This window comes from Culex pipiens, chromosome 3, assembly GCF_016801865.2.
Source record: "Culex pipiens pallens isolate TS chromosome 3, TS_CPP_V2, whole genome shotgun sequence".
In the NCBI taxonomy this organism is placed as follows: domain Eukaryota; kingdom Metazoa; phylum Arthropoda; class Insecta; order Diptera; family Culicidae; genus Culex; species Culex pipiens.
In genome coordinates this window covers 178,882,796-178,903,494 of record NC_068939.1, presented here as the reverse complement: position 1 = coordinate 178,903,494, position 20,699 = coordinate 178,882,796, and the positions used below count along the sequence as shown (strand labels likewise).

At 38.1% G+C, this 20,699-nt stretch overlaps 2 protein-coding genes across 2 annotated transcripts in view; both read left to right on the top strand.

Annotated features, from left to right (window-relative positions):
* LOC120432338 (histone-lysine N-methyltransferase ash1) overlaps window positions 1-9,557 on the top strand; it is a 348,037-nt gene extending 338,480 nt beyond the window's left edge. Inside the window, exon 8 of the mRNA XM_052709242.1 lies at window positions 8,404-9,557. Within this exon, the coding sequence (XP_052565202.1) occupies window positions 8,404-9,384 (981 nt within the window). The 3' untranslated portion in view covers window positions 9,385-9,557. The remainder of the gene's footprint in view (window positions 1-8,403) is intronic.
* A 2,486-nt stretch (window positions 9,558-12,043) lies between these two features.
* LOC120432405 (suppressor of fused homolog) lies at window positions 12,044-13,838 on the top strand. The gene is made up of 2 exons (XM_039597608.2): window positions 12,044-12,398; window positions 12,459-13,838. Exons 1-2 carry the CDS (start codon window positions 12,256-12,258, stop codon window positions 13,663-13,665), a joined length of 1,350 nt encoding a protein of 449 aa, XP_039453542.1. The 5' UTR covers window positions 12,044-12,255; the 3' UTR covers window positions 13,666-13,838.
* Window positions 13,839-20,699: the final 6,861 nt, after the last annotated feature.

Below are 20,699 nucleotides of genomic sequence, written 5' to 3'. Positions count from 1 at the left end.
ATCGAGTTTGTATGACCGTGATCCAAGAAGATGTGACAGAGGATCAAAACTACGTTTTAACAATTTTTGTGAAAAATTATCACCGTAAAAAGCTATGAAACAAACAGAATTAAATAAATTAAAAATATTTTAATCTGCCACTAGCCAAATTTTGCAGAGTTCGGCATTATTTTTGAACCTGGCAACTCTGGTAGTGGATGACAGGTCGCACACAAGCATAAATGTAAACAGAATGTGGAACACGCGGAAACTAAACCAGCAAAACACAGACAACAAAATACTTATTTTTTAATTTCTTAAACCCTCAGGAAAAGTCAATTGAATTTAAATCAGTACTAATTCCTGTCGGATCATTGTCTGGATCTCTTTCGGAAAAGATCCAGCAGCAATTTTGCATGTAACCGCTGTAAATATTTTTTGAAGATTGTGTCCCTCGACTGAAAATTTAAGAATTTAAAAAGCTCTCTGTAAATTTTCAAGTCCAACGGTAAAAAAACACGACACCATTTCTGACTAGATTTCTGATCACATTTTTCATTTTGGGGACCATCCATAAACCACGTGGACACTTTAGGGGGGGGGGGTATGGCGATTGTCCACGATCCGCACAAAAAAGATTTTTTTGTATGGACAATTGTCCACGAAGGGGGGGGGGGGGGGAAATTTCAAAAAAAGTGTCCACGTGGTTTATGGATGGTCCCTTAATGCAAAAAAGTAAATTGACAAGACAATTTTTTTTCGATGGATCAACTATGGTCCCGAGCTGTGGAACGTGCTGTCAAGCAGGACCTCTTCTGTTAAGAAGGGCTGCAAAGTTAAATATTTTTTGAAAATTGATTTTTAAATCCATTTTAAATCCTTTGCGGTCGAATAAAGGGTCTTTGTCAGTCCTAGGTCTGTGTACTCAGAAAAATAAGCTATATCGTTGTGGACAATAATATCCAAAATAAGAGCTTAATTTTGGATCCAATTGGGTACTAAAGCCCTATGTCAATATTTATGTACAACAGTAAAAAACACGATTAAAAACCATTTCTGATCACTTTTTTTCATTTAAATGCAAAAAAATATTGACGAGACTTTTCTGTCAAGAAGGACCGCGAGGTAAATTTTTCCAAATTGATTTAAAAATCCATTTTAAACTCTTTGTGGTCGTACAAAGATATAAAAAAAATTAAAATAATTAAAAAAATTTAAGAATTTAAGAAATTAAGAATTTAAGAATTTAAGAATTTAAGAATTTAAAAATTTAAGAATTTAAGAATTTAAGAATTTAAGAATTTAAGAATTTAAGAATTTAAGAATTTAAGAATTTAAGAATTTAAGAATTTAAGAATTTAAGAATTTAAGAATTTAAGAATTTAAGAATTTAAGAATTTAAGAATTTAAGAATTTAAGAATTTAAGAATTTAAGAATTTAAGAATTTAAGAATTTAAGAATTTAAGAATTTAAGAATTTAAGAAATTAAGAATTTAAGAATTTAAGAATTTAAGGATTTAAGAATTTAAGAATTTAAGAATTTAAGAATTTAAGAATTTTAAGATAATTCAGGAATGGATTTTTTAATTTTTGCAATTACAAATTAATTTAAAAATTAATGTTATAGTTTTGCCGGCCAGTGTATTGACTACCGACGTTGCTTCGTTTTTACCTTTTTCATCTTCTTGATGTTTCACAAAGGAACGCAGCTGAAACGAAACAACTACAAAATTGAAAAGCGCAGAAAACTGAAGCCGAGCTGCAAAATTAAATTTCTCTTCTATTTGTATAATATTTTAAAGAAAACTATATCAAGTTTCGTTATTTATAGTATAAAGTGTGCCCGCCAATTGTGAGTAGTGAAATAAAAGTTTAAATGACGCTCCTGTGACGAAAAATCCTGAAAATCAGCTGACTCTCCTCGAGCCGCCAACGGTAAGCGGTTGCTTTGTTTTGAAACTGCCCGCAACATAACCTCAACTTATTTCGGTTGGCCCTTTAACAACAGATCCGTCCGCCCAGCCCTCCCCAAAACAATGTCCTTCTCCGCCCAACTGGACGCGCTGCGGATGGGCTTCTCCCAGGAGGCAACCGCGGTCAGAACACTGCCCGCGCTCCGGGACCTGCTGGGCACCATTCCGAGGCAGCTGGATCGCGAGAAGACGGCCGTTTACATGTTCAAGGAGGTGCTGAACGTTTACGCGGAGCTGGACGACCGGGACGTGGGTTTGCGGGGCGTGCTGCTGGAAGCGCTGAAGTATTTGGTGGGATTGTGCGCGGATGCGGACGACGGCATTCGGTTGCACTTTCTGGTGCGCACGTACAACGCGATGGTCAAGTTTAACGGCAGTGAGGTGGGTTTCGAGGGGGGAGACTGTAGCGGAATGTAGTTTGTTTGAATTGTATCTTTTTTTTAAGTTACAGAACAACCGACTCATGATTGTGCAGTGCTGTGACCTCGTGACAAAGTGCCCGGTGAAGGAGGACCAAATGGATCTGCTGCAGAGACTCTGCAAGGTCGCCCTGAGGGCAGTTTGGGATTTGAAAGGTGTGCAAGTGCCGACGAAAGGAGCGCTGGATTTCATCTGCGCGACCAGCTTGCAACTGGTGGAGCACTGGTCCGAGTCGGATTCGGCGGAAGTTCGTGCCAAGGCGATCGCCATCTTCCACGACGTGTTTGGCAAGGCGACGGCGGTGCTCTATCGGTTATTCAATCTGGACGAATCGCGAGCGGTTGATTATTTCCGGAAGTTGGTGCAGCTTTTCCGAAGCAAAGGAAAGTTCTCCGAGCGGGAGCTGATTGAATTGCTGCAGCAAAGTTTGCCATATCTGGAGAACGTTTTGAGTCTCGGCGATGCCTCCAAGTCGTACTTGCAGTTTGCCTCCTTCATAGATATCTTCGAGAGGATTAATGATGCGCCGACGAGGAAGTCTTGGACCGTGCTGCGAGATTACCTAAACTTTCAAAACATTCCCGTTCCCGATGAAAGCAAACTCGTGAATTTGTCGACCATGCTGAAAGATCTGAGCGCCACTTCCGCCTCCGACCCTTTGCTGGTGGAAATTGTGATTTTCGTAACGTTGCAGCTCCGAATCCATCTGGAACAGTTGAAGCAGCAAGCGCTGACGATCGCCCGGCCGGTCATAGATCTGTGCAAATCTCTGACGAAATTCAGCAGGTACTGCCCGAGAAGCGTCGCGCACATCTGCGGCCGTTGCGCCAGCTCAAGTCGACACTTGGTAGATTACATCTCCACGATGGTGGTTCAGCTGGCGACGATGCTGTCGAAGGCCGGCCACACGATCGATGCCGAGTTTGTGGTGCTGGTGAATGGATTCCTGAAGCACAAGCTGCTAACGCTGGACGATCTGAGCTGTGATAAAAAGCAGTCCCTGCTGGATTCCGCGCTGCGATTTGTGGTGCACTGGGCACGCGTCGGTTTCCAGTTGGTCAACGGGAGGGACATGTTGGAGCTGACAAAGATGGTGGTTGATTTCAAGTATCGGTACGGGTTCGATTTTCTGACGCCGGTCTACATGGTTCGTCTGTTGGAGTGTTGCTTCAAGAGCTGTGGATCCAGCTGGGAGATCATCAATGTCAAGCTGATCAAACTGCTGCTGATGTTGCGCGATGATTCCGCCACGAAAGAGGTCGATGAAGTGATTTATTCGATAATGAGCCATCAAATTGGAGGCAAGGACGAGAAGCTTCGCGAGCAGAACATTGTGCAGCTGCTGGAGCGTCCAGATTTGGAACTGTACGGCTATCCCATAAGTCCAACGCTGAACCAACAGGAAAAGATTACCGTACTTTTGCTCGAGATGAACTGGGCGTCTCGATACAAAACCACCTTTCTTTTGGACTACTTTGAACGACTGCAGAAGCACAACGCCGATCCAGCCCAGCTGGGAATGACGCTGTACCTGTTCCAGGACGGAAACATCGCCCAAGTATCCGACGAAACCAAGGAGATTCTCAAGGTGAAGCTCCAGAACGCTCGACCCAAAGCAGCGATCGAAAAAATCCGCCGCCACGGTTCACTCGGCGTGTTGAGCTACTACGAATTCAGCGCAACTTCCAAAGCGATCGCTTCCAAGCTGAAAGACTGCCAGTTCAACAGGGACACGTTGAAAAACGATCAAATCAACGACATCCTGCGGGAAAATACGATGGAACAGGAAATGGTGCTGCTTTCGCAGCTCGAACAGACATATCTCAACTACCGGGACATGACTGCGACGCTGGCAGAAACCTCCTTCGAACACTTTGGTCTAATCTACTCGCTCAAACAGATTTCGTCCATGTTGTACAACACCTGCCGCTTCTACCAGATTTCCTACTATCCAAGACGAGCCGTTGAACTCCAGCTGCTAAACTACGTCCTACTCAGCCAAAAGCCCGACCGAATCCTCGATCTCTGCTGCCCGTTGGGATTCCTTCTCGAGTACCACCAAATCTACGACAACTTAACACAAGAACCGTTCCATCAAAAATCGTGGGTTCCATCCCTCAAACAACTGGCACGAAAGGCCAAAGAAATCATCAGTTCCGTCGACGACACCTCCATCTCCAAAGCGTCAGAAACCCTCAAATACAACTTCATGAACCTCCACCTCAGCCTAGCCCTTTACGAAGCGTCAACCCACAACCTCCCAGCGTCAATCAACCACCTCCACACCCTAAACACCCTCCTCCAAAATCACCCCGACTCCACCACCGTCTCCGTCATCCGCGGTCGAATCTACCACGTAATGTTCCGCCTGGTAACCATCTACAAACTCCCATCCCCCCGTGGCATCTCCGAGCGCGTCTACATCCGCCTCATGCTGGAGCACTTCAACGAGATTCAGAAGCTCCCAACCGATTACGCGTTTGTCGTGCCGACCAGCACGCTCGAGATGACGCTGGACACGTTGCGGTATCTGATGGTGCGCTACGACACCGACCGGATCGAGGCCCACGTCGAGCAGATTTTGCGCTTTGTGATGAGGCGTGGGGCGGGGCTGAGGGCCATGCAGGTGCTGACGATGTACGCGGTGTTGAACGCGGACGGGGAGAAGACTACGAAAAGTAGGGTGAGTAAGGGGAGATGGCTTCCAGCACAATTTATCTGTTTAATTTCTCGTCGCTTCATACCCTTAGTGACGTGATGGGAGCAAGGGCGTCTATACGAAGTGTCCCTACAAATTTCCGGCACTCGCTGTACAGATCTTGGAGTTAAAGATGATCGTCTTGTTTACCTAGCACTCAAATGTGTCTCAGGACAAAGTTGCCGGCGGGTGTGAGGATCACACATACAAACATACGTACGGCGTCATCCATAAAGTATGTCACGCTCTAGGGGGGGAGGGGGGGTCTGAGCAAGTGTGACATTGCATGTTATAAGTATAGGAAAAGCGTGACAAAGGGGGGAGGGGGGGGGGTAAATTTTGGCTGATTTTTGCGTGACGTACTTTATGGATGAAGCCTACCTGGAGTTTTTTTTTGAAAAGGTCCAGTAAACCAAATTTCCAGTTTTTGCTTTTTGGGTGTTTTTGAAACCGCCTTGAGTCGGGGGTATTAAAAAACACCCAAAAAGCAAAAATTCAATTCTTCAAGTATTGATTTTGTTGGAGGTACGAAAAATTTTAAATTATAAAAATTTTGAAATTCAAAATAATAAAAAAAACATTAAATATAAAAAATAAGAAAACATTAATTTTTATAAATTTTAGTATTTTTAATCATAGAAACTTAAAAAAATATAAAAAATTTGAAAAATATTTGCAGCGGCTTATTTTTTTATTTTGAGTTGTCAAATATTAAAATTTTGTAGGTTTGGAATTTAAGAACCTAAAATTATGAAACATTAAAAAAAAATCAGGAATTAAAAAAAAAAAATCTGTGAATTTGATAATTTTGGATTTAAAATAACACCAATCATCAGAATTTTTCTAATTTGCGATTTGAAAGTACAAAAAAAGTTTTTAAGAATATTAATTGAAAAATATTTTTTGGAGGTACGGGATTTGGACATGATTTTTTCAAATTATAAAAATTTGGAAATTCAAAATAAAAAAAATTAGAAAAAAATTTATTTCTATAAATTTCAATAAAAAACTCAAACTAAAGACATAAACTTTGAAAAATATTAGCAGCGGATTAATTTTTTATTTCGATTTGTTAAATATTAAAATTTTGGAATTTGGGAACCTACAATTTTAAAACATAAAAAAAGGAATCAGGATTTTAAAATTTCAAATTTCTAATTTGCGATTTGAAAGTTCAAAAAAAAAAGTTTTTTTAAGAAACTTGAAATTCTTAATTTGTTAAAAAAATAGTACTGGAATAAAAAAAATAAGCAATTTGACTTCACTTCCATAAACTTAAGACTTTTGGATTAAAATATAAAAAATTGAAAGTTCGGAGTATCAAAATAAAAAATGTCTAAAATTTAGAATTCTGTGAATTTGAAATTTTTAAATTATAAAAACTTTAAATAGTAAAAATTTAGTTTTGAATTGTACGATTTTTAAACACTAATTATTTTTAGGCTTTTATAAAATAGTTTTCTAATTTTGTTTTTTTTTCTTGGATTTTGTTTCAATTATTTGTCATTTTAATTCGTCAAATATTTAAAGTTTGTAGTAGAAGCAATTGTTGAAACATTTTTTTCTACTCACGCTTAATCGAAATTAACGGAATTTATTTCATCCAATGATTGTATCTGAATTAATTTGAAGCTGTAAGGATGCCCAAAACTCTGTATTTTGTAATAAGTTAAGCACATTGTATTTTGATTAGTACAACAAATAGCAGTATAAAAATTAAGTTTTGAATAAACAAAATTTAGAAATACAAAAATTTGAGAATTTTGGATTAAAAAAAATTAAACATCAGAATATTTAAAATTTTGAGTTTCTAAAAGATTTGCGATTTTAAATAACTAAATTTTCTTAAAAAACCTTAAGTATAAAAATTATGAAGATGTTTAAATTCGTAATTTATATATATTTTTTTTAAATTGAAAAATCTACAAATTTGAGGAATTAAGAATTAAAAAACTAGAAATAGCAGATTTATTTAAATGCTGAGTTTTTGAAATTTGCGATTAAAAAAACACTTACATTTTGAGTTATTTATTAATAAAGATATTTAAATTTCTTTATTATTATTTAATTTTACATCTTAAACTTTTTCAATATAAAATTAAAAAATATTGTTTCATTTTTAAAATTTTGATATTTGTGTTTTTTTATGGTGGCACGAAGTGGAGCCACTCTTAAAAAAGTTACTAATAAAAAAATGCATCTCCTACTAAAATGCATCTCCTGATTTTATTTAAAAAAAAAATATAAAAAATGGGCAGTAGAGGATTATTATTTTTGGATAAGTTTTTTTCTTATGATTTGCGTGAAAATTAAGAAATTGATTTGCCCAGTCTAGTTTTTTGAAAGTCAGAGATTTTTGAAATTGGAATATGAGTTGACACCATGGGCTTCCGCACGTTCAATATCTGATCACCGGTTTGTCTCTACAGATGCTGCTCACCTTTCTGGATCGGCTGCTGATGTTTCGGCCCATAACCTCCGACAGCAAGGACACGTCGAAAAGTCAATTTGGCGACTGTCTAGAAGTTCCTCAGCTATCGCTGAGTGAAACTCCCAACGGCGTGGACCCAACTCGCAAGGCTGTAAAATACGTCAAGTCGCCTCAAGTGAGTATTTCTTACTTTCTGCAACCACTCTGTTAGCTGTAACAAATTCTTTGCCCACAGAAACGAAGCCCCTCGCCAAACCTGTTCCCCGAGCAGTCGATCGATTGGCGCCAGTACCTGGTGCACCACCACTCCGGCTGCAGCTGCCAGTTTTGTCGCTGGCCACAGTACAAGTGTGCGGCTCTGCTGGCGCTGGCCGGTTACGCGCGGGTGGCATTCCTCAGCGACAACCACGAACAGTGCCACCAGCTGTACAGTGCGCTGTCGGAGTTTTGGGCGCAGCGGAGCGACGGGTTCGAAGCTGCCGGTGAGTTGCTGGGACAGAGGGAGGAATTTCTGACGATGATGGCACGGGCCTTCATGAACTACGGACAGCTGCTGATGAAACATGGCCAGCCGGATAACGCTCGCCGTGAGCTGGGGAAGAGTTTGGAGATGGTGCGGGAGATTGGCGGTGGGGTTGATCCGGGGCTCGTTCAGGACATTGAGATGAACCTGCAGGCGTTGGAGGATGGTTCGAAGTTCGGCGGGAAGAGCAAACCGAGTGAAGCGGCGAGTTTTGCGGAGTTTATCAAACAAAATGCGCACTTGGAGCCGGTTCCAGCGGTACGGACAAATAAATTCCTGCTGAAGACTCCGAAGGTCGGTCCAAGTCGAGTCATTCCCAAAACGGCCAGCCGGGCAGATGATCTTCTGAAGCAGGTGGCGCGCAAGCGGCTGAAAACGACCCTCGCGGAAAACAATCACAGCCACGAGACGGAGCTGATAAGTGCCATGACCGGACTGTCGTGTGGATCCGAACGAAGGCTCAAAACTACGGTTAGCATATTTGTAGACTCGCCGGAAAAACCGAGTGCAAGTGGTCGGCTGCAACCCGGCAAGAAGAAGCTGTTCTGCAAGGAAACGTACTCCGCCGAGCAGGATGAAACGTCCCCCAAAAAGCCATCCCGCGGAAGAAACATCGTCGGTGAAACTCCCGCTGCGGCCCCGAAACCAACCCGCAAGAAACGACTGCCGTTGAGTCCCACGCTCCACGCGTCCTCATCCACCGAATCCTTCAAGGACGCCCTCGTCAACGGACTGCAGTGCAGTACGCCAAAGGCCACCTCGGTAACAACCAGAACCAGAGCCGGCCGCACCACCAGCAAAAAGTCCAAACCAACAATCGAATACCCGAAGCTGGGTCGCGCCAAGTCCAAATCCCCCAAGCAAAACCACTCGTTCAACAGTTCCTTCCGTGACGTTCTGCTCAAGTCCATTACGGAGAGCGCCAAGCAGCGACCAGCCGCCGCGGCCGCCGCCGATTCCAGCGTCATCGTGCTAGACGACTCGGACGACGTCATCAACACCAGCATCGCGGAAAACACCTCCATCAGCCACAACTGCGGCGGCGTCCTGTCCCTCAAAAAATACTCGGACCGCAAGGTGTACGGAAGCACGCGGAAGAAGATCCCCGCCAAAACGCGCCTCCAGTTTGATAGCTCGGTGGTGGACATTACGACGCCGGTCAGCTCTCCGGCGGTGACGCCGGCAAGTGGTAGCGGTGGTGGTAGCAGTGCTGAAGCCGTTCAGGTCGTGAAAAGAACGCGGGGTCGACCGAGGGTGGTGAAGACGACGGAGGTCACTCCGGAGTTGGGGGAAGCGGCGGTGACGGGTAAAGTTACGAGGACCACCCGAAAGGTAAGGGGGAAGGCGGGAGCGATTTGATGGAGAGCGCGTTTGATGTCGCAGGTACTGTAAACGCTTTTGTATCACACATTTTTTTGTTTTTATTTATGAATCTTTTTTTAAACATTTTTTAACTTAGCAATAAATTTAATGAATACTATTTTGTAGCCATTGTTCCAAATAATAGTTGTCTCCATTGTTTATGAAATATGAAACTCGCAACAAAGAAACAAATTTATTTTCAATACAGCGCCCACGTTTGAAGAATTCCTTGTTAAGTCATCAAAAAATGAATAAATTAAAAATCATTTATTTTACTTTCGCCCAGAGAGTTTTCTTTCTGTCAACCGCATTGGAAAAAAAGAAAATGAAAAAAGTAAATTATTTGCATTAGTTTCAACATTGCATTGTAATATGCCATGTTCAATTCTATACAAAATCGGCCGATTTTGGGCATGATTATTTTACAAATGTTTAATTTTCTACATTGAAAATTTGTCCATTAGTTGCTGAGATATTGGCATCAAAAATGGTAACATTTTTGGCCGTGCTTCTTTATGGCTCAAAAGTTTTAGGGTTTTGGCCCCTAAAACATATACAAACATAAAAAAAACATACTTTGACACGGCGTGTTTTCTAGAACAAACATTTCAGGAAATAATAGTCATCGCTACTTTCAAATACGTCTTATAGGAAATTTTCTCAGCTTTCCATTGCTTCTAAGAGCGAAATGATTCATCTAGAAATTTCTGAGATACCTTTATTTTAAGTTTTTGTTTTAAATCCTTTTATTATTTATAAGAAACTTTATACTAACAGTTCAGAAAACTTATCAAATGATGTGTTTCATGTGGCATTTAATCATCAAAATGTGCAAAATAAGACAAGAAACAACTTTGTATAAGGTTGCAAACCGCTAAACATTTTGAAAATTATGTTTTAACTGAGTTTTGGAATTAATGGGATTTATTCAGAAATTAAAATCATAAAACCGTGTTAAAATATATATATTTTTTTACGAAAAATATTAGATTATTAATTTTTTTTGTGTACAAATATCACGTGTGTGCTCTGATTTATCTTGTACAACCGAAATTTTGGCAGGTTTGAGATTGTTAGTGGTATTATTGGATCTTAAAGAAAAAAAATGATATTTTCTTAAGCAAACAATAACCAGGAACATAAATACAAACATGATTTAAAATCGAAAATGTACTACATATTACTGTTGCAAGCTTCAAAAGTCATATTTTCATGAGTATTAAAAATGCCATAAAAGTAGCAATAAAACTTGAGTGTTTCAACTCAGAATGCTGAAAACACCGTCACAAGCTTGTTCTTTGTTTAAAAATTAAATATTATTTTAACAAAAAATTAAACAGAAGCTTTCATTCCAAACTATTTGAACAAAAATCATGGTTTATTTGAAACATTTTAAAAAAAGATGAGATTCATAAAACTTCTATAATATTGCCAAATCCTTGACCATTTCATACAAAAAACTAAAATAATCATTTCATACTCATGAAAAGTATTTCTCCTAAAGCTTGCAACAGTAGTTTGCAGTTGCAGTATTTAACATTTGTGTATCCTGCAACTGGTTTGGTTACGGAAATATGATATTTGTTCATAAAAATCTAGTAATACCCTATCAATCCCAAACCTGCAACAATTTCGGTTGTATCAGCTAATTCCAAGCTAAATCAGAGCAGACAGGTGTTATTTCAATTTTTTGTAATATTCGGTTTGTTCTTATTAAAATCATATTTTAATACGGTTTTATGATTTTAATTTTTGAATAAATCCCATATCTTCAAAAATTCGGTTAAACCTTCATTTTTAAAATGTTTAGCGGATTGCAACCTTCTACAAAGTTGTTTCTCTTATTTTGCACATTTTGATGAGTAATGACACATGAAACACATCATTTGACAAGCTTCCTGTTATATAAAAGTTTCCAATAAATGATGAAGGATTTTAAAACATAAAACTTAAAATATAGATAGGTATCTCACAAATTTCTCGATGAATTATTTCGCTCTTAGTAGCATTGGAAAGCTGAGAAAATTTCCTTTAAGACACATTTGAAAGTAGCGATGACTATTTTTTCTCCTTAATGTTGCCCTGAAAACACGCCGTGTTGGGAAATTTATGTTTTGTGGAAAAAAGGTAATAAAAAACAGGCATCCCCTTCACCAATATCTACAACTTTACCGGCTTCCTTGGTCATAGGGAAAAGTTTGAGACAATGAAAAATAAAAAAATAAATTCTATTTCCGGAATTCGAGGAGAATTGCTCAGCTGCAAAAATTGTATGGAGTCTTGTATGGACGAAAAAAAAAATCTATGGTAATAGAAAAAGTACCGTCATCAGGGGTCAACATTGGGTCTGGGGGGTGAGATTGGATCATACAAAAATTCTGCAATTTGTATGAACCAATCTCACCCCACAGAAGGAGGAGGGTAAGAAATCCCGAAAATATCTTGACGTAATATTTGAACAAACCCGAAAGTCTCAAAGGTGGTTTAAATGCTCTTTTATTAAAATGCATTAAAAAGATTACCTAACAATTATACGTATAATCTGAACTTCGAGTCATACTTCCAAAAAGAGACTCTTTTGATCGATCTCTGCCTGTTCAAGCGCTTTCTACATGTTGTAACCCCTGCAGTAACCTGAGCCGTTTTATTTCAATCCGTTCCAACAAAACGTAACGCCCAGCTGAAGCATAAATTTTTATGCTGAGCCTGCCTGTCGCGATCGAGAATAAGCTAAGCTAGGGAACAAGTGAAACAAACAGTCCAGTCCAGCACTTAGCCATAAGCATAGCATCAGTTGTTTGTATACACGGCAGCGCATCCTGTTGGTGCTTTGTGTTTGATTCTCCATTTTTAGTTAATTTTTGTGCGATGGCATCGATCAAAACTGAAAAGGAAGATCCGCTGAAGCGACGGATGGTTCCGCGAGGACTCCAGAAGTTGATCGAGCAGTGTTTGAAAATCTATCCCGATCAGACAAACCCGCTGCAGGTGACCACCGTGCTAAAGTATTGGTTAGTAGGAGATTTGTTCGTGTTTTTAGGATGATAAATTAAAATTGGTGACTTGAATAGGTTGGGAGGTCAGGACCCCTTGGACTACATCAGCATGTACAACAATCCGGGCAATCAGGACGAGAACATTCCCCCGCATTGGCACTACATCAGTTTCGGACTTTCGGATCTGCACGGCGATGGACGGGTGCACCTGCCCGACACTGTCGGAGGCTTGGAACCTCGCTCCGGAATGGGCTTTGAGCTCACGTTTCGGTTGGTGAAATCACCCGATGAGGAAAGACCGCCAACGTGGCCGGCGAATCTGCTGCAGTCGCTGGCCAAGTACGTGTTCCAGTCGGGAAATCGCCTCTGCTCCGGAGACAACATCCCGTGGCGTAGATCGTTGGACGGAAAGACTTCCAGCATCCAGCACATGTTGATCGCCGAAGATCCGCAGATGTCCCGCACGGAGACGCCGTTCGGATGGGTTGACTTTCTACAAATCGTCGGAGTGACCAACGAAGAGCTGGAGCAGGCGTCACGCTGGAATGGCAAAGGAATTCTGAACCTGCTGCAAAAAGACTCAACTACGGGAGGTTCGTGGCTTATCACCAACATGGCTCGTTCCAAGAGCGTTTTCGAGCTGTTTCCCGAAACTCTACGTCAGCTGGAGATCGACTTGGAGAAGGAAGGATCCGACCTGGCCGGAGTAAACGCGGATTTCACCTTCAAAGAACTTCCCAAGATTGCAATCAAGAAAGAGATTGTCGATCCGGAGGAAGAAATTACCAAAAGTATTTCCTCGTGCAACATCGAGATCAAGAAGGAGTTTAACGATGGCCTCGAGCACTCTGGATCGTCCGACATGGTGAACCCGTTCCACCACTCGCAGGTTCCCTCCCGGGTGTCCCCGCTGAACGGAATCGAACTCACACTAGCTCCGTACGCGGCCAAGTTCCTGGTGTTGGCGATCAAGGACAGAATCCGCCACGGTCGCCACTTCACCTTCAAGGCGCAAAACATGGCCGTGACGTTCGTGTCCGAGTCCGTAACCGGGTCCATCGTTACGAAGGATTCGCCGTACGGTGTGCTCGGTTATTGGGTTCAAATTCTCATTCCGAACGCGCTGATTCCCAAAATGATTGACACGTTTAGCGACCTGAACAGTAGCGTTGATAACTTGAAGATCCCGCTAACGTACGAATGGCCCGAGCACAACCTCAAGTTTATCATCGACAATCCTCCGCCGGAACTGCTCAACCAGCAGGGGCCGATTTTGGCTTAATTGTGGTAAAGTAAGTTGGACGGAGGGATGTAGACAATTTCATTTTTCATACTAACGATTTGAAAAAAATAATACTCTAAACTTTATGTCTTAAGACTTAAATTCCATTTACATAACAGATGATGTGCCTTTTGAAGTAGATATCATAAAATAAACGCTAAATTCAAATATCATTTGATAAGTTTTGTTGAAGAAAGAAAAAAACCTTTTGTAATTTTTGTAACCGTTGCTAGGTTACTAAGCATAACATTGTCCATGCAACGCGGAAGCTGTACTGTTCACTTGCCTCCATCTTGTTCGGTCGGGCCAGGCTTGCTACACCCAAGCTATGTAGATTGCGTAAAGCCTGATCTACAATCAAACTTACGCAAACACTTGCGTAAACAATCATCAAGTTGGTTCAGATCCAGATGTCAGTAGAATATCGACCATCGGTTGCTGCGATCCCTGTCTGACATCAAAGTGACAGTGTAAACAAGGGCGAAAGTGACAGACGCAACATTCTGCGATTTGTCATTGTAATTCAGACTTTATGTGGGTTTTGTAACTGTCAAAAAATGGTTAGCACGAAAACCGGCTATTATTCAGAAAAGTGCAAATTTGACCATTTTCAGGGCAAATTTTAAAAGTTTTTAAAAAACTTGCTAAAGTTATTCAAAATACATTTTTCAATTCCCTTAAAATATAAAAAATGTAAAAACGAATTAAACTTATGTAATAAAACGTTATTTTGATTAAAAAAGGGCCAATATTGTAAGATAGTTCGAGATAGTTACTATTATTCCTGCAACTTAGTGGAAAACAACGATCGATAAAAAAATTGCTGCTCGAAGAACAGATTATTTATATTTACATACCATTTTTCTATGAATGACAAATAATGCAAAATTTCTTCTTTGATCAATGAGAAAGCATAAGAGTAGTTTTCTACGTTTTCACATTTTCTACACGATTTTTAAACTTCATTTTCTATATCAAAAGAAGTCATTTTGCATCATTAGTTTTTCCATACAAGTCTCCATACCATTTTGGGGACTGGTCATACAAAATGGGTATGTAAATGTATAAAATTATGTTTCTTGAGAAGGGATTTTATGACCCATTTGGCGTCTTCGGAAAAGTTGTAGGTTATGATTAAGACTTTTCGAAAAAATAGGGAACCCTAAAAATAAATCGGTTATTTATCTTATTTTTTATTACCAAAAGTTGAATTCCAAAAATACGTATTTTTTTTATTTCTGTTTTTTTTTTTTAATTTGTTTTAGGGTAATAAAAAGACAAAGATGTGCATGGTGCAAAGATAGGATAGGTTTAGGAGATATGAATTTTTGAACATTTTTTTTTTTATAAAAAATCCCGTTTTCAAGTTTAAGTGGATTTTTTTGTGATAAAAACTTAAATACAAAAATCGGAATTATATTTCCGTGTACCTATTTTTTCCTGAAAAGTCTCAATCATAACCTACAACTTTGTCCAATCGATCAGAAAACCAAAAAAAAAAACATAAGGCTTGTACACATATTTTTTAAAGTTTTTTTTATATATATATTCTCATTGGCCTTAACGATAATGACATAAAGCGCATTTCTCCAAAGAAAATTGCAATTATGCTCGCATTCCAACTGAGACCAAAATAACATTGGCACTTAAACCCAAACCAGGAGCACACATATTTTTAAACGAATTTCAACTGCTTTCTGATTATGTTGTTTTTTACGTAGGTATGTACCAGTTTGGTTTCGACCAGCTCATTGGTTAATATACGTGGTCTGTTCCCTCATCATGGAGCGCTACAGATAATTTCACCCAGCCAACGAGCCGTGGAATGCTTTTGATCTTCCCCGTTTTTTCACAAATCCATGAAATATGTATTCTGCTTTGTGGGCGGTTTTTTTCTCTCCTGTTTCCGCTGGATTTTTTTATTGGATTTTATGAGCGCTTTTCCATTACACCATGGAACAAATTTGTAATTGAAATTATTGATGTTTACTTCTTTTTATATTTTTATACAGGTGCATTATTTGGAAAATGATAAGAATTAATAAACTTTTTTAAATACTAAATCAATTTATTTTTAATATCATCCAATTTGTTACACAGTGCAGCCCGGACCGTACCAACAGAGGATGGGTTATTTGCTTGCATTACCGAAACTTTTATAGAGCTTCGCCGGGGCATAACAATGTGGTCGCGCTCTCCATCGAATGGTGCTGGGATTTATGTAAAAATGATAATGGTAAACTTTATCCGCCCGCCCTTTACTACTGCACTAACAACCAGGAGGATGATCCTTTGGGCACCACGAGCACCAGAAGCGAGAAAAGTTTGCGCAAATATTTTGTAATAAGCATTCTCAACTTTGTGGTTCAAAGTTTAACTTTTCCGTTTACCACACAGCTCGCCTTTTATTGTTTATTAAATCAGGGTGGCCACTCATGTCGGGAAATCGGGAAAGTCGGGAAAAAGTCGGGAATTCGCCAAAATCCGCCAAAAATCGGGAAAAAGTCGGGAATTTATGATTTTTTGTCAAAAAGTCGGGAAAAGTCGGGAATTCCAAGCAAACTTGTTTGAAAATTAGTTTTAACTCTTGAATAATTTTGTTATATTTTGTACATTTTTCAAATTAAATTCACTCAATTCTGCTTTTGTAAATTACTTGAAATTTAAGGTTCTTTCCACAATTTCAATATATTTGAGTATGGAATAGCTGTTTAAGACATTCAAAATCTTAATAAATACTGGATGCAGTTGACACCGATTTTTATAATTTTTTAGATGAATCTAATGATCTATATTCATTTTTGTTTATCAACAAGAGGTAAAGTAAATGAAAAACTAATATAAAAATAGAGCCTGGTGCCCAGCTTAGAGTTACGATTCTATTTAATTTTGTCACATAGATTGTATATTTGAAAACTGATTCATTAAGTAATTTCAAAAATATTTTTTTCCAAATATTGCCCTTGAACTTTTTTTGTGAGTATAAGTATAAGCGTTGAAACATGATGAAAATATTGAAATTGCAAAAAAAACGAGAAATTTTGAGTTATGGTAAAATTGTTTAAACCTTTTTTCTCTTCAAACATGTTGCTTAAAATAAGTGGGAGAAATAAGAATAAAATCTTAAATTCAGTTATCTTTAACTTTTTGCAATTTCCAGTTGAAACGGAGTATCAAAAAGTATACGTTTGTCAATTTAAAAAATAACATTAAAGTTATAAGTATTGTTGAACTCTCGATTTTTTTGAGGACTAATTGTTTGTGTTTCTACTCAGTCATAATAATGAATTTCCATTTTTGAAGTATTTTTTTATTTGTTGTTTAGTTTCTGTGTTTGCAAAAATTGCCAATAGTTGGATGTTTTTAAATTAATTTAATAAATTTCGGTGGTTGATTTTGACTTTTCTTAAAGAGAGTTTTTGTTTGAAATCATTATTAATGCCTACTATTTGAGCATTCTGGCAAAGTCTGGAAAATAGTCGGGAAAAAGTCGGGAATTTGAAAATTGGATTTGAGTGGTCACCCTGTTATTATTATGTTGTGTTTTAATTATTTCTGTGGCTTGCGCCCCGCCGCTGGAATGCTTCTGATGGTGGGAAATGAACTTTGGCACAAGTTAAGATTTTTATCCGCTTAGTTACGTATCAAATTTCAAAAAATGATATTGTCAAATTTATAATTAGAAATAATTTGAAACTCTTGAACTTATGGTATTAAATTCCAAATTTAAAAAAAAAGAAGTATTTAAATTAGAGCTGGGACTTCGGATATCCGGATATTTTGCAGCATTAATAATTCTATTAGAAAATGAACAAACTAATACAAGCCAGTTTTGTCTTACGACTGTGGGGTGACGTAAAGATGAAACAAAATAATTTTTCAGGTTTTCAAAAGACCTTAAGTTTTGTATCACATGATTTATGGCCGAATACTATTATCCGAAAAACTATCCGATCCGTTACATTTTCTTTCTTAAATCTATTTTGGGTTCATCAAATATTTTTATCCGATTTATTTTCAGTTCTGCTACGATTTTCGTGCATCTCTTTTGATTTGGTTTGATTGAAAAGATGATATCTGATTATATAAAGAAAAAAAAGTAAATAATCCGGATATCCGAAGTCCCAGCTCTAATTTAAATTAAGCATTTAAGATGAAACAAAATTTATGAAAGATAACAACATTGTGTTTCGATAACGACTAGGTTATTGGTTATCATAATCATCCCGACGATTTTATCGGCGAAAATCGACGATAACAAATAAACTTACTCAAACAAAATCATCTAATACATTGAAAACATTTACTAAGAACATGTGGCATATTTTAAATTCTTGAAGTACTAAAAAAAATACCAAATTCCATTATTTAAACATATACTTAAATTTTAATAATCTACAATAGGCAGCGAAGCAAAATTTTGTACACTACATAAGAGTTTCTACTGCCAATTTTTTTTCACTGAACGCTTTAAAAGATTTACTTTAAACATGTAGCAAGTTGAAAAATAAATACTTAAAAAAGAAATCACCATAAATCATATTTTTTTTAAATACCACAATTTTCATTAATTGCAAAATCGGTTGTTTTATACAAGGAAAATTTTTGTTCAGATTTTTACTTCATAATAGTCCCTAGTTATATTAGAGTCTTTGTTTTTAGTGAAACATACTTTTTACCGTTTTAAGTTAACTTTTCAGCACTGAAATGGGTGCTAAAAAGTTGAACTCTTCAGCACTGGTATCGAACAGTAAAATATTTTTATTTTGAACGGTGAATTCATTCAATTTTTTTTCGTGATTCGATTATCCGAAGTGAAATTTTCCCAAGGCTTTCGAATATTCGAATCTGGGCAGTACATTTTTTTATATTCACATAAAAATTCACATGTATGTAAATCCACTCACTAAAACAAACTCCGAACAAATACGCAATTTAGTAAAAAAAAAGTCATATTTTTTTAAAACCATTTTTTGCAACATAAGAAGCAAGCAACGTGATTTGCTGTGAAATCTAAGCAGAACTGAGTTCATTTTAGAAGATTCGGCCTTTTTTAAAATTTATGGCAAAATGATGATTTTGTTTAATTAAAGGGAAATTTTTCAAAATTCTAAATATTGTTTCAGTTTCTATTAAAAAATTTCACAATATCAATAATTTATGAAAATTTTCTTTGATTCAAAGTTCGTCGTTGTTGATCTGTGGTCCAAAAATTCAAAAATTGTAACAAGCTTAAAAGTACTCAGTTTGATATAAAATACATTCCACTTATTCCAATGTGTTCTGTAAAGTCTACAATCGATTTTACAAATTCTTGGCAATGGTTTTTTGCCTTTTTTTTGCCAGCTCGTTTCTAGAGGACTATTTTTGATCCATCGCAAAATGTCAACCTAACGATTTTTGTTTATTCTTCCTCACTGAGGAGAGGCAATAAATTCACCCGAAAACTTTACTTTTTAATTTGTCCTTCTAGGCTACGTGTTAAGTTTTCGTGTTAAATTTTCTCCGAATTTCTAGAACAAAATACTGGATATTTTTGGTTTTTCTGAAAGAGCACACGATTTTGAATCAAACTGCATGAATTACTCAAAAGTGACGATTATGCATATTGGACTGGTATTGGTCCGTTCAGGACCCTATTGTGACCAAAATCTTAACATTCCATTGGAGAAACTAATAATTTGTAGACTGATTTGATTGCAATGATTTTTGTTATTTTTTTGTTGCCCTTTAATCAGTTTTTTACATTTTAAGAAAAACAACACAGTTTCGCTAAATTCAATTATGTCTAGAACATTTACTTTTTTTTATTAATGGAAAATATATACGGGATTTGAATTGAATCGCGATTTTTTGTCGCTTAAAATGATTGAATAAATTATAGTTTTTTTTAAACAAAAATATATCCTGACAAATAGTGGTACATTTTCAAGTAATTCATCAAGGCGGACCAGCACCCGGAAGGAAATTAAAACTGACTAATGACAATTTAGCGCCATTTTATTACGTGCTATTAAGTTGTGCCGGCGGATGAAAAATGATCCACCGTTGACAATTTTATGATGATGAGATAATTACATTTTCCGCGGCTCCACGATGGAAATTGTCCCGCGGAAGGGATACTTAGTTGGCGCTGGCAAAGATTGTTCAAAGCTTGAAGAATTTACCCCCGGTTCCCTTCCTCCCCCCGCAAACCAAGGTAATCCCTTTTCCTTCACATTTTCTCATAAAAATATTTACTTCGTCATTCCATGGTCGAAATTTTATTGCTTTTTCCCGGGGCTTTATTCGCGATCCAGCCACGAGAAATAAAATAATCATTATTTCCATCGCAAACTTTTATGGTTCCGGCGGCGAGGATTTTTCTTTCATCTTCCCCTGGCCCGCAGTTGTGCGTTTCTTGGGACGACCAATCATGCAGGTCCTTTTTCGGGGGGCAGGAATTCAATTGATTCGCCATCTTTTTTGGGTGGGGGCACGCAGCATCATCATCGTCGTTGGCATCATTATTATTATGTTATGTAATAAATTTGTGCCGCCAAGCCAACCAACCATGGAAGCTTATTATAAATTGGCTGTGGCGCAAAGTTATAAATTATCCCTGCGATTGTGCCGCTGTGTATTCTGTTGTACGACATTATGATGGGCGATACGTAATTAATTAAATCATTAATTAAAATTGGGGAAAATGCGCCATGGCCGTGTTCGGTGTTATCGCTGTGCGGTGAGGATTTTATCCCTCGAATGATCACGAGTAAAAATGAGGTTTTGGGATGAACGTTGTCAGAATTGCCTTAGATTCATATTCTTGAGCATGAGCATGAGCATGGTTGACTGCCAAATTAGTTGCTTCTCAGTGGGAGCCAATATTCCGTTCAATGTTTAACCCCTGTAGATCCCTACTTTATTCGTCAATACCGACACCTTCCCAACAAGCCTGCAGTTCAACAAAGGTAGAATTGTTAGTCCAACACTTAAATTTGAAAACTCATCAGACATGGGGTTCGTCGTTTCATTTCTGACGACACCGCATG